Here is a 12682-nt window from a genome sequence, read left to right as displayed (position 1 = left end):
GTACAGTTGAGGCTTCTGTTTTTAAAAACTGGGTTATGTTGAATTGCAGTAGCCAGAAAACCCAGTTACCTTCAAATAGTGCTTGGTAGTGCCTTGTTAGAAAGGTGCAATAGAAAGGTGTTTTCCATTAGTCAGAGGTGTAAGTTAATGAAAAGGAAATTTGTAAGTCACTGAGCAGGTCCTTCAAGCACTGTGTTATGGTGGAGCTCTTGCTACCCTTGTGGCTGCAACTTTTCAGAGTGGCTGATCAAGCTGAGCCAGTCAGTGGAATGAGGAATGTTTCACCTTGCATTTTTGTTTCTAATTTCAGTGTAACGGTGAAAAGTGAGACCTAATTGAGCATGGATAGAGCAGATAGACTTGAATAAACAATTAGTTTTCTGAAGCCTCCAATGCAACAGAATAAATGAAACCTTTATAGGTAGTCCCGGAGCTCATTGGTGGGTGTGAATGGAAATAGATTTTATAAAGAACTAAACTGCTTTCACTGTATTAGTATTCATGGTATTAAAAAAAAAAAAGAAAAAGAAAAAACATTCTTTTCAGAGTTATATTCTACTTGGAATTATTTTTTTCATGAGATGAATGATGGAGGTGTCAACAGCTGATGAAGATGAATAGGCCTTTTTCTTATGTATTTGAATTTTTATTTATGTATTTATTTATTTATTTGCAATTGAAAGTGACTTTGAAGGTTAGTTTGACTAAATTTTCATTCTCATGTTAGACATCCAGGAAAGATATTTCAAAAAACCTATGTATGAGCAGCAGCACTGAAAATGTTTGATATAGGGATGTGCCTGTTGATGCTTGCACATACACAAAATATAAATACACATTTCTTTACATTTGTCATGGTTTTCTTGTGCTATGAAAAGGATCATTAAAATACGCAAGAGTGAAAATTTTGCCAGTGGTATCTAAAAGTATCAAAGCCTTTTCCTACTTTCTAGTAGCTAATATTTTCTTTCATTGAGAAATTAAAAAAATTTGGCTAGTTAGATAATTTTCTGTATAGCAGAGCATAGTGCACAGCACTGCTAATACTAGTAATATTTATGCATATGAAAGCAAGAGTACGGCCACAAAATATTAAAGAATAAAAATTCTCAAAAAAAAAAAGAAAGAAAAAATGGGGAGGTTTTATTCAAGAGAAAGTGAGAAAATAATACTGTTAGGAACATAATATACATGTGCAAGGGATGCACAATATTGATCACTTGTTGAGAGTTGATTCCCTGTGCTTCTGCTGCGAGCTGGGTTGTGTTTCCTCTTCCACTTTCCAGGAATGGATAAATCAGTGAGAAGAGAACAGCTCTCCTGAGATGCATGCTTTGTGTTGTGAAGATACGATTCTGCTGTGCCAGGCCTGCCTGAGACACCTACTGCTGTGCTTGGCCTCTGTTTCGCTAGAAGGAGCGGAAAGGTTGCTGAAGTGTCCATGCTGATGATGAAGCCTTAAACCTGCAGCATCTTGTCGTTCTTCAGATGCTGCTGTATGTCTGGGTTTTCTTTTTTCTTCCATTTGCAAGTGTTGTGATTGCTTGCTGGGCCTTTGCAGGGGGTCAATGTGGCAGTGGTCTCTGGCAGTGCTTCTCAGCATCACTAAATGCTTTTTCTTGCCAGGGTGTCCAGTGGGATGGCACTGAAAGGGAGTATCCTTCCCGCTGAAAGGCAGAGCCATGTCCTGCTGCACATCGGGGCAGCAAAGGGCTGTTGTTATCTTTTGTCAGATCCCTTGAAGCTGTGGAAGCGTGGGTGAAATTTCAGCTCAGGGGAGCCATATTCCTGGGAGAAAGAAGGACTTCTGTTCATTGCTTGTACAGCAGAACTGAATAGATGCCTCTGATGCTGCTCTCTGTTTTTGTGTTCCTGACATCATTCCAGTTTCCTTACAGTCTAGAATGTCAAGCCTGGTCCCCCTCTGCTCAGCCTGGTAGAGCCAGGATCTTTGCTGTAGCTCTGTGCCAGCCCCTGCACTGTGTGGTGATGTCTCTTGCCTTTCAAGTTTGCCTTAGCTTGGAAGTGATCATGTTTTTGCTAGACATGAAGACCTTCATCACAGAATCACGGAATTGTAGGGGTTGGAAAGGACCTCCAGAGATCATCGAGTCCAACCCCCCCTGCCAAAGCAGGTTCCCTACAGCAGGTTTCCTGATTCCTGAGGAGATGCCTTTGTGAGTGTTGCATTAAGAAGAGTCCACTGCAACCAGCCTTTAAAATGTCCTGTGTGAGGCTTTCTAACCAGGAGCGGAGCTGCATTTATATTTCAGTCTGTATTCTGTTTATCAGCTCTTGTTGTAGGGACTTAAAAGAGACTTTCAGAACCTGCTGTTAATTTGTTTTAAACATGTGTTAGAATTATGTGGACATGTCAGAGGAGACTTGGGCAGGCTGAGTTCTGTGAAGCAACAGCATTTGTAGTACAAATACTCTTGCTTCCTTTCTTAAGTGGTCAGGGAGCAGTCCATGCGTCTGTCTGTGCTCACAGAAGGCTTTCAGGAGCTGAAGGACTCAATCACATTGAAACAAAACTGCTGCCTCTTCGCTGTTGTAAACTAATAATTGGCACAGATAACAGTGGTGATGCATATTTGTAGCCACTTCATGGCCTTGAAGAACACTTTGGAGGTTGTGCTTTGCTTTCAGTGCGATCATGTGAAAACACATTGAATGCAGGCTGATATTTTTTTCTTTAAACATAGTGATAGTTGACTCTTCATGTTCCATGTTTTTATGTTTAAATGCTCAGAGCTCAGATTGGCTTTCAAGAGGGATACAATAGTTTTAAAGGCAAATTTGCATTTCTTTAATGGGCATGAAGTAGCAATATATCAGAACATCTGTATTGATCCTTGGCAGAATATTTAAATTATTTCCTTACTATTTAATATAAGATAAATAAAAAAGTACTATAGAAAAACATCATTGTTTGCTGATTCTGTTTATACACCATCATCTATTCAGCATAATAAATTAGACTATTTCAAGCAGGAACTTCATATTTTCCTGTTTGTGTGTCTAGGATGTAAAATCAATAGTTAAAATGGTTTGAAGTGAAGCTTTGTGGATAGCAACTTTAAAATGCATTTCTCTTCTTTACCTTCTGTAGCAATTGGTTAGATCAGTACCATGGGATAGGCGTTACAACAGAGGTGTAATGGTGAAAGGGTTGGCACAATAGAAAGGTGCTATAAAGGGAGGGAAGATGTCTCACTCGTATCAGAATTGCCTTTACCTGTGCTTCCTGGGCTGACTGGCCCCTTTCCCCAGTTACTCAATTAGTGGTTCAGGCCGTGTCTCAGAAGTTACCATACACGTTGGTAAAGACATGTTTGCAAGGTCAGCTGCAGGTTGTGTTCTTACGGAAAGCGAGAACTGCTGTATGAATTATTAGCATGCAATGTGGCTGTAAACAAGAATTTTCCTGCCTCTCACCTGTCTCCTTCAAGAGTGAGCTGAGGCCCTGGCTGATCTTCTGTCTGCATGGTAGCTGAGATCCCTGTCCTAAGAAGAAAACTGTAGGTCACAGATTGAAGTGAGATAGTCCAGGGGTGAAGTCTTAAACGATGACAGGTGCCTTTCAGCTGGAGAACTTGAAAGGTTCTGAGATCAAGCTCCAATGATATTCACAGGTCATTCCATTGGAGGAGGGTGGAAGGCAGTCCCAGAGTTGAGAACTGTGGGATGAGTACCCGTTTTCCTACTGATTATATAAAGTGAGAAAGAAAATCTGTTTGTTTTCAAAGAAGTACAGTAAGAAAAGGGGCAGGAAATAGGATCTTTCCATGTCCTTTGAAATCCATGTGACCTGGACTTCCTCAATATCTTGTCTTCCCTGTCATTATCCTTGGCTTCTGGAAGCGGTGCTCATTTTTGGAGAAGTGTTTCCTTTTTACTTTGTGTGGAGTTAGTTTATTGGTGATTCTCTGCTCTGAAAAGGCTGCTATGAGAGCTGTGAATATTCAAAATAGTTGCATGGTTCTCTAAATCTTTCTCAAGACTGAGATTGATCAACATCTCTTGTTGCAAAGGGGATGTAGAATGATCTAGTCAGGTTGAATAGGGGCTGCTGATGATCTTGTTCTGCCATACTGTTTGACAGTGTTTTCTGGATACTCTGTTTTCCCATGTGATCACTGTTAGCATTGCATCTAGAAACAAGGTCCATCAGAAGGTGGTGAAATTTGACTAAATGCAGTAGGTCTGCTCATCACAAGCATGAGTTGCTGCATGTTGTTTGCAGGAAATTGATTCTCACCTTTGTGCTTGGAATGGTCCTGTAAGACAGAGACCCATTGGTATCTACAATGCCTCGTGCTGTAGTGTTTCTTTCTCAAGTCTAATTTTGTTCTACTGTAGGGCCACCAGGCAGCCGGAGTAACTAAAGTGCAGTATGTTCTTACTAGGCTGATTTTTAAAAAATTTTTTTTAAACAAATTCTAAGATGCCTTTGGTTTTTGCAAGGTATCTGTATCTTACCTATTAATAATAGATTAATAGTTCTGCTTGTCTGTCAGGGCAGTTCATCAAAGCTTATATGTGTGTTCCAACTTTAATTGTATTTAGAGAGAGAGAATATTTAAGTGTTAAGAGCATGCTTCTCCCCTACACTCAAAATAAGTTGTCAGTTTCCTTCAAAGAAACAAAAAAACAACCAAACAAAAAACAAACAACAACAAAAAAACACTTTGCTGGGGCTATTTTGTTTCAGCATCTTTGCTTAAAATGCTCTCGAAGCCAGAGAGAGGTATGTTATACTATAGGAAACCCAATGTGAATGTGAAGAAATTGATTGATTTATGTTCCCAGCGGCCTGGGACTCAGTCACTGTTGATCTGCTTATTAGTAGAATTTTGTTTTGGAACTTCTGATTGATAATCACCATAGATGAAAGATTTCAGGTGATGGATCTCATGTGGATTGGTACCCGTCTGGTAGAAGCTTAATGTGGGTGATAGTGCACTGAGTTTTTATGGAACATTAACTTAATATGCACATAAGACACGACCTGAGGTATAGCAGAATTTTTCAGTGTTTAAGAAATTAAAATCCTTACTTGAACACCTTTGTATTTTTGGATGGAATACCTAAGTTTCCCTGTTTCTTTGGGAAGAATATTGTCTATGGAACAATTAGGGGAGTCTGAGGGTGAAGTATTTTGGACAATAATACTGTGTGTTTAAACACTGGGTGTTTAAGAAGAAAAAAAAAAACAGTAGAAGAAAACAAGAAGACAAGTGTAGCTGAGCAGATAACTTGAATTCTCATTACAGTGTCATTTCATTGAAACAAAACCATTGAATCAAATCTCAGCAACTCTGAACAGCTTATTTTTCTTGTCCTGGTGTTACCAGTGTAATTGCATTACCTTAGCCTCATTCACCTTCTTGTAGCATGGATTTCCTCTCTTAAAATCTACTGTTTTCTTTCTGGCTGTTTCACATCTGATTATACACTCTGCTCAAATTATACTTCTAAATACTGTTGCTAAGTCTTATTTTGAAGTGGTTGTTATGTCCTTAATTTTCGTTAGGACATGTGGGCTGATGTAATGATATGATTATCAAGCAGTGAATTAATTCTAGCTGTAAATATACCGTGGTAGACAGCTGGGTTTAATTCTACTAAGGTTTTTTGAAATATGAACGTAATCCTTTCTGAATAGGTGAGCTGTTAATAGTCCATGGCTGGTGTAGTATGAGAATAATTTTCTTTAGAAGAATGTAGCTGACTTTATTCATACAGAAAATGAATAGTTTCAAAATACAGAGGAAAAAACAAACAGGGTCTGAGGACAAATTTATTCTATCCTGATTCCCTGGTGGAAATTGCTGTGCAACTAGAAGAGACTGTCACTCAGTTTCCATTCCTGTTTGTAAAGGATCTCCAAATGTACAGGTGAAAGTTTTTTTGATAATTTCCTTGTATGCATTTTTTAAGCCTTTCTCCTCTAATGATACATTCTGTTCCTTTTTGTAAGGTTCATAATGTGGGAAGAAGAGTGTTCTGTGAAAGCAGTTACCTGCTAAATTTTATCTTCTAGAAGAAATTCAGCACATCTACAACAAAATCAAGCATCTTTTTTCAGGAAATGTATGGAAACACATTTGAGGAATGTTCTACTTGCCTAGGAGTTTGCTGCATGTTTTCTGCCTCTCACAATGTACCTTTGTCAGAAAGGAATTACTCAGTGTTTAACACATTTTGGGGGGGGGGGGGGTTGCGGTAGTTAATTGTGCATTTGTGAATACTAACAGTAGAGTTAGTCAAACAGCCTGAGTGCAGTAATAAGGCAGTGGGGCTGAATATATACAATAGCCAGAGCCTCAAGGTGTAATATGGATGTCTATTGGAAAATGCCTGCAGGGAGCAGCTGTTGTATCTCTTGCAACTTGCTGTCAAGTAAGCTTTATAAAAATAAAAAAGAGCAACCAACCAAGCTACAGTTCTCTTATTGTGCTTGTGTGCCATCCAAAATTGACATGTCTGGATATTTAGTAAATGTGAAATACCCATGCAGTGGTGATTGCAGTTAGGCAGTAGTGTTTGACATACTGAGCAGAGGCTGCTTGAGTAAAATTATTTAAAATGGCTCTGGTATAATTCCAGCACTTTCCTTCACTGAGATAACTGCTTTCAAGTCGTAAGAGCAATAACACAGAATCTGAACCTGATAACAAGCACAATGTGAATTTTCATAGTGTTCAGCTTTTCAGGAGGTCTTTCAAATAAGTATTAACAAGTTTGGATACATCTTTTAATAATTTGAGCTTGTCATAATCTCAGTACTAAACAACCATAGTGTCAGTATGTCTGAATTGGCTGTTTTGTGAGATATGAATGTGTGCCATGTTGCAGATGTTCAGATTCAGCTTTGTGCTTCAAGGAAGCAGAACTTACTAAGACTTTCTTTGTTGGTTTCACTTGAATTTGAATGCCTTACCTGGCAGGAGGGGAAAGCAATTTTGCTGAAGACACAAAGCCTTTTAGTCTCCTATATAGGCTTTTATCTGGAGTCTGAATTCAGTCCAGAAGGACCGTCTGGGTCAGGCTGGCTGGTCAGATGCCCATTCAGTTTTGAGAGGTCTTGTTCGGGACGAACTTGTAAGCCTGGCTGCTGGCTGCAAACCGTTTTCCTTATGCTTCCCGAGCACCAGACTTAACTATATCAAGGCTGTTAAAGAGGCTTGTGTCTGCTGTGACATCAATTATGAGGTACAGACTACTTTCAAATACATGCTCTGCATGTTACAGACTTACTTTGTTCTTTGGAAGCAAAAATCTGAGCTTCTGGATAGTGGATTTTTTTAAATCTATGTGTGGCTACATTTCTTAAAGCAGGAGTTGATCACCAGTATGAAAAGGCCAAATATCATATGCCTGTATTGTTTCTTTGGAGCACTAGACTGTGTAGTGTTTTTTGGTGTAATTGCTGCAGGTGGGATAGGTTTCTCAACATCTAGCTGAAACACAGCTGACAGCTGTGTGTAAGTGTACGCTACAGTACTGCTCCTGTATTAAAATGAAATTCTGCGCCAGAACGTGTTTATCAGAAAAACCTAATATTGCTGTGATACTTTGGCTCTGAATGTATCATAATTAAGAGTAGCTATTTGTGTTTTGTTGTCTCCATGTAATGTAACCTTATTTGTCTTCAACCAAATCTGAATTTCATCCTGTTGTGTTCAGTAAATGGTAAATTTCAGAAACTGCATTTAATTCGCATGTGTTCCATGTCTGAAAATTGCCTGGGAACTTCCAAGTGGACAAAACCAGGAAAAGCATTTGTAGCACAGCTTCTCCCCAGTTTCTCGTGCTTTCTTTTCCTCCCAAACCTGGTTCCCAAGAGCCTCCCATGCAGGACTTCAGTCACGGTCATGTTGCATTGGGTTACGATTACTTCCCTGAAGCTGGTTACTTCTGTCTCAGCAGCCAGGACCTAGTCTCCAGCTGCATGTCTTCTTTCTTTCCATGCAAGCGATAAGGAGAAGTTTCTGTGCCTGTATTCTATAAATCATATCAAACAAATTTTAGTTGATAGAGGCAATTAATAACACAGAGGTGGTTTCACAAGAGAGTGGTAGTTGGGTGCTGCTGTTGAAATGATAGTGGGTTGATATTTAAACAGCCTCAAAACAGCTTTCAAAAATGCTTTTCTGAGACTGCCAATTTGGACAGTGGAAAAGTGATTTGTAAGCCTAGACAGTGCTGTATTGCTCTGAACTGTAGACTCATTTTAAAGCTTCCTCCAAAACCATGCGTGCTTTAGTGAAAGCTGTGAAAAAGGAACACAGCTTAACTGGAAATAACAAATTGTGTAATCAGAACTACATATCATAGGATACCCAAGTGGAGGCTTTACTGTGTGAGAGAGTCCTGATCTGTCTGGTAGACTGCAGTGCTGCTGTGCAGGGAGCTGAATGCCTTCGTTTTTGTGTGTAAAGCCTTAACCTTATGCAAGAGAGAAGATGTGAAGTATGGCTGGTTGTCTTGAAGACTGAGCCTGTTTTAAGAGAATGCATGAATATTTGCCAGTAACATTTAAAAGCTTGATGGGATTGTGTCATTGTCAAATGCGTGGAGTTCAGCATGAGCAGTCCTTGCTGTCCATCTGAAAGTGAATAGTTTAAATTACTGCAGACCCTTTGAGTATTTGTTTAATAGGTTCCTTCTAAGTCTCAAAATTATGTTTCTTAGAAACTGGTAGACAAATGCGTGGTGATTTTGCCAGCTGTTGTCAGTCATTTCCTTTTGAGTGCAACAGATTTGTAAATTTGCATTTTGAGTACCTTAGCACTTGGAAGTATTTGTGAAATACTTGTGCTCATGAATGATAAATGATGGAAAAGGTTGCTTAAATATTCTATGTGACCCCCAAGTCCTGTCTGATTTAGGAAATTACTGTAGACAGGTGCTTTGAGTTCATCAGTCACTTCAGTGTTTGTCCAGAACATGAATGAATCTTAACATGCTGAAGGAGCAGATTCAGAAACATGTATATTGGTGTTTTGGAGCTGTGTTTGCTGTGTCTACAAACACTTTCAATGAGCTTCAGATTTGATTTGAAAACAAAGCAGCTCAACCTCCACCCACCCTACATATCTGAAATAACAAGTGCAAAGTAAATTCTAAACGTAGGGAATTTAAAATGCTTTGCAGGGCACGTAATAGTTCTCTGTGCAATTTACTTTAAGCAAAAATGAACTTCACTCTGTATCTCCCAGGGTGATAGTGGTGACTTTGAGTCCTTCTTTTCTGTGGACAGTGTGGATGAAGCAGTCAAGTATTTACTCAATTCTTTTTTTTGTTCTGCTTTTGCTAATTTAGCCAAATATTAAGACATCGAAAGTACTCTCAAAACAAGAGGCCTAGAATGTTGTATAGAAATGATGAGAGGAACAGAATTTGAAGGATGAGGCTTTGTATTTACGCTAATTTGAAGTCAGTGTGAATGAATGCTAGCTTTTTAAACAGAATAATTTAGACAGATTTTTTTTTTCCCCAATGACAGTGAAAAATGTGTTTTTCAGTAATTTCACTAGTCTGGGAATGGTTTGCAATTTGTTGATGGCACAATGCCACCTAGCGACTACTCAGATAAATCTGTGAAGAGATTGCCTTGGTCAGATGGTTCACAGTTGCAAAGAGGTTGTTTTGTGGAAGATCGTGTTCCTTTATGTCTTCCTTCATGTCTTGAGATCAGACTATGGGAAAGAATTCTCTTAGTGCAGGAGTGCAGCAGGATGTGCTATAAAGCGAATGAGAGGAGGATGGCTTCATACACAGCCAGCGGCAACTTTGGCACTTGCAAAGTTCTTGGTTTGTGCAACTGTAAGATCTTTTAAATCACTTTTTGTTTCCCAATTCTGTAATAACTTTTATGCAAAGGAAAATAGTCTTCTTTAAATTTCTTTCTGGTGATTTTTTTTTTTTTTTTACCCCCTTTACTCCCTCAGTTAATGTAAATAATCACCATTTTCTTTCTTCCCCTGCATTTCTTTGCAGCTTGATCACATATTGTCCCCACCACCTATGCCTTTTCGAAAATCCAGCAATCCAGAGGTCTTATCTGGCCCCGGAAAGTCTTTCAAATGTAAGAGGCAACTGAGTGAAGATGGGAGACAGCTCAGAAGAGGAAGCCTTGGAGGAGCTCTGACTGGTGAGTTTGGGGTGTGGGCTCTGCCACCTGGAGGTATGGCAGATGTAGTGCTGGTGGCACCTCGATCTGGCCTTGCGGCCACTCTGGAGGAGTTGTATCCCCACCTGAAGCTTCTATAAAGTCTCTTCTATGTGTGGTCCCTCATAATCGGTGAGGTGAGCTTATTCTTGAGACTCTCTCTTTGTGGAGTGCTGACAGTGCAGCCTGAAAGTACTCTGTTTCTTGAAATTTCCATGAAAATTTGGCAGACTGGCAGTTTAAGGGTTATTTGAGATACGCTTGCATGAATTCATCCATAGGATTTGCGTATGTCTTGTTTCCTCGAAGAGCTGAAGTACACAGATGGTCCCTTTAGACTGATTCATTAAAGAAAAAGCAGTTTGGTCTCATTTATCTGGTGGATCCTTCCCTCCCATAAACAGCTTAGCCCTTGGCGTGGACCATGGCTTCTGTTCTGCAAAGCCATCCATGGTAACAGGTAGGCAGGCCCCCCCCTGCCCTGATGTCCCTGTGTGCTACAGTGGAAGATGTACAGTGCAGAAGTTGTGACTGTGACCTGAAAGTGTATGGCTGTGATGCTCACTGAAGAGTGCTTGTTATTGAATGTGTGAGTGAAATGAACATGAAAACATGGGGACAAGTTGCATATTCTAGATAAAAGAATTTTTAACTCACTGGAACCTAGCAATTAAATACATTCCTAAAATGCAAAGTGAGAGGAACAGTATGTGTCGGTGAATTTTCTGAAATTGATAAAGTTGTGGCACAGTCCACAGGTTTCATCTGGTAGCAGATGAAATTCAAAGGAGGGAAAGCTGAATTGGCGTGTATGTGAGACGAGATTGTCTCCTGTCTCTGAATTGTATGCAGAGTTGAAAGGCAGTTTTACTTGGGAATGAAAAATGGCAGATATAGCTAACCTTCCTCAGTGAACTTTTGTGAAGTACTTTTAAAATATTTGCTTTTCTAACTGACTTCTCACCCCTCTCCTTGTCATTATGTTGGAAAAAGCCCCAGAAGCTAATACAGTACTTCTTTTATGTAGTTTGTAGTTTAATGTCGTCTACAAAGCTGCGAAGTAGTGACAAGTGTTTTAAGAAGATCGCTTCATCATGAGTTGTTTTATGAGGATTTTTTTACAGCAATCTAGTAGTATTTCTGATCCACATGGTCTTTAGTAAGACGAGTGACTTGCAGCACTGTGACATGTTTGATTTTTGTTCACTGTATCAGTGAAGTCTCTAGTGTCTCTGTTACTTTTTAAAAAACTGGATGTGAGGACCACTGTGGTGTTTTCCTGACAATGGAAATTGCCAGCACATTACTTATTATTTTAGCTGGAGTTGGTGTGGGTTTTTCATTTTATTTTTGTTCAACTTTAAATTAGGCTAGTGGATTCAAAAATTGAACTTTCCTGCATAAACCCTCCAGCTAATGAGGAGAAGGCAGCCTAATCAAAAACAAATGTAGCAAGTGTGCTCTGCAGCTACACTCCACAGTCTTTATCTCTGTGCCTGAATTATTGCTTGAGGTTTTTATGAAAGGAAACGGATATACTTTTTGTCTGCTTGCAATATGTTGTGTGGAGTTTTATATCAGGATTTGGGAATATGGTGTGCAGTGATGTTAAACTGCTTTATTACTAATGCACTTTCAGTGAACCTGAATACCCTAGGGCTTTAGATTAATAAAATACTTGAAATATCTTAACAGCTTTACAATACTGATTAAACTAATCAAAGTCATTCTGATGACAAAAAGTCCTTATCAGGATACAAAACAAACAAACAAACAAAAAAACCTGGTGCTGCAGATACAGAGAACCACTTCCTCAAATTGTTTAAAAATGCTCAGAAAACTGAAGTTAATTGTTTTAATATTACCTTGGATTTGTATTTGTCCACCTCTTCTGGCATAATTAAATTTCTGAATTATTTGTAGTTTCTTCCATGCTGAACTGTCGACAGGTGGTTTGAAACCACAAGTGTCACAACATGACTTAAAAAAAAATAAAAAAATGAGGTGGTGGTGTCAAATTATAGAATATCATGGGGTGGGAGGGACTCACAAGCCCTGACATTGAAGTGAGTAATTTTACTGACTTGTCCTTGCCCTTGGCTTGGGTTAATTTCTTCTCTCGTGCATTTCTTCCTTAATTTCTCTGAGTTTCCACTTGTAAAAAGATGCAGGTTGTTCAATAAGGAAAAAGTCTAACAGTGAATCCTGTAAAATGGTTTGGAGTGGTATTTTTTGAATACTGTAATGTATAGTCTCTGCTTGTATCATTCAAAAATGTTAGCTTTACTAAACTTCAAGAAATACAGAATGTAGGAGTAAGTAAAGCAAGAGAAGATTCCTAGTTAAAAACTTTGCAGGATGTGCTTATGCTGATGCTTGTTGTTCACTCCAGGTGTTAGGAAAGCTGTTAATTGTGTTTTCTTATTTTATCTTTCCCTTCTCCATTAACAATACAGAATTAGTGTGCCATAAAGTGTTAGTAGTATTAATTTTTTATTTATG

General features: G+C 39.0%; 1 protein-coding gene across 1 annotated transcript in view; it reads left to right on the top strand.

The window, feature by feature from the left end:
* MAST4 (microtubule associated serine/threonine kinase family member 4) overlaps nt 1-12682 on the top strand; it is a gene marked incomplete at both ends in the record, with an annotated part of 287804 nt that overhangs the window by 54592 nt on the left and 220530 nt on the right. The window contains one exon of the mRNA XM_079548763.1: nt 10009-10162. Within this exon, the coding sequence (XP_079404889.1) occupies nt 10009-10162 (154 nt within the window). The remainder of the gene's footprint in view (nt 1-10008; nt 10163-12682) is intronic.

Source organism: Tetrao urogallus (assembly GCF_951394365.1).
Source record: "Tetrao urogallus genome assembly, chromosome: Z".
Lineage (NCBI taxonomy): Eukaryota > Metazoa > Chordata > Aves > Galliformes > Phasianidae > Tetrao > Tetrao urogallus.
Note: the sequence above shows the minus strand (reverse complement) of the source record. Positions and strands in the feature narration are given on the sequence as shown.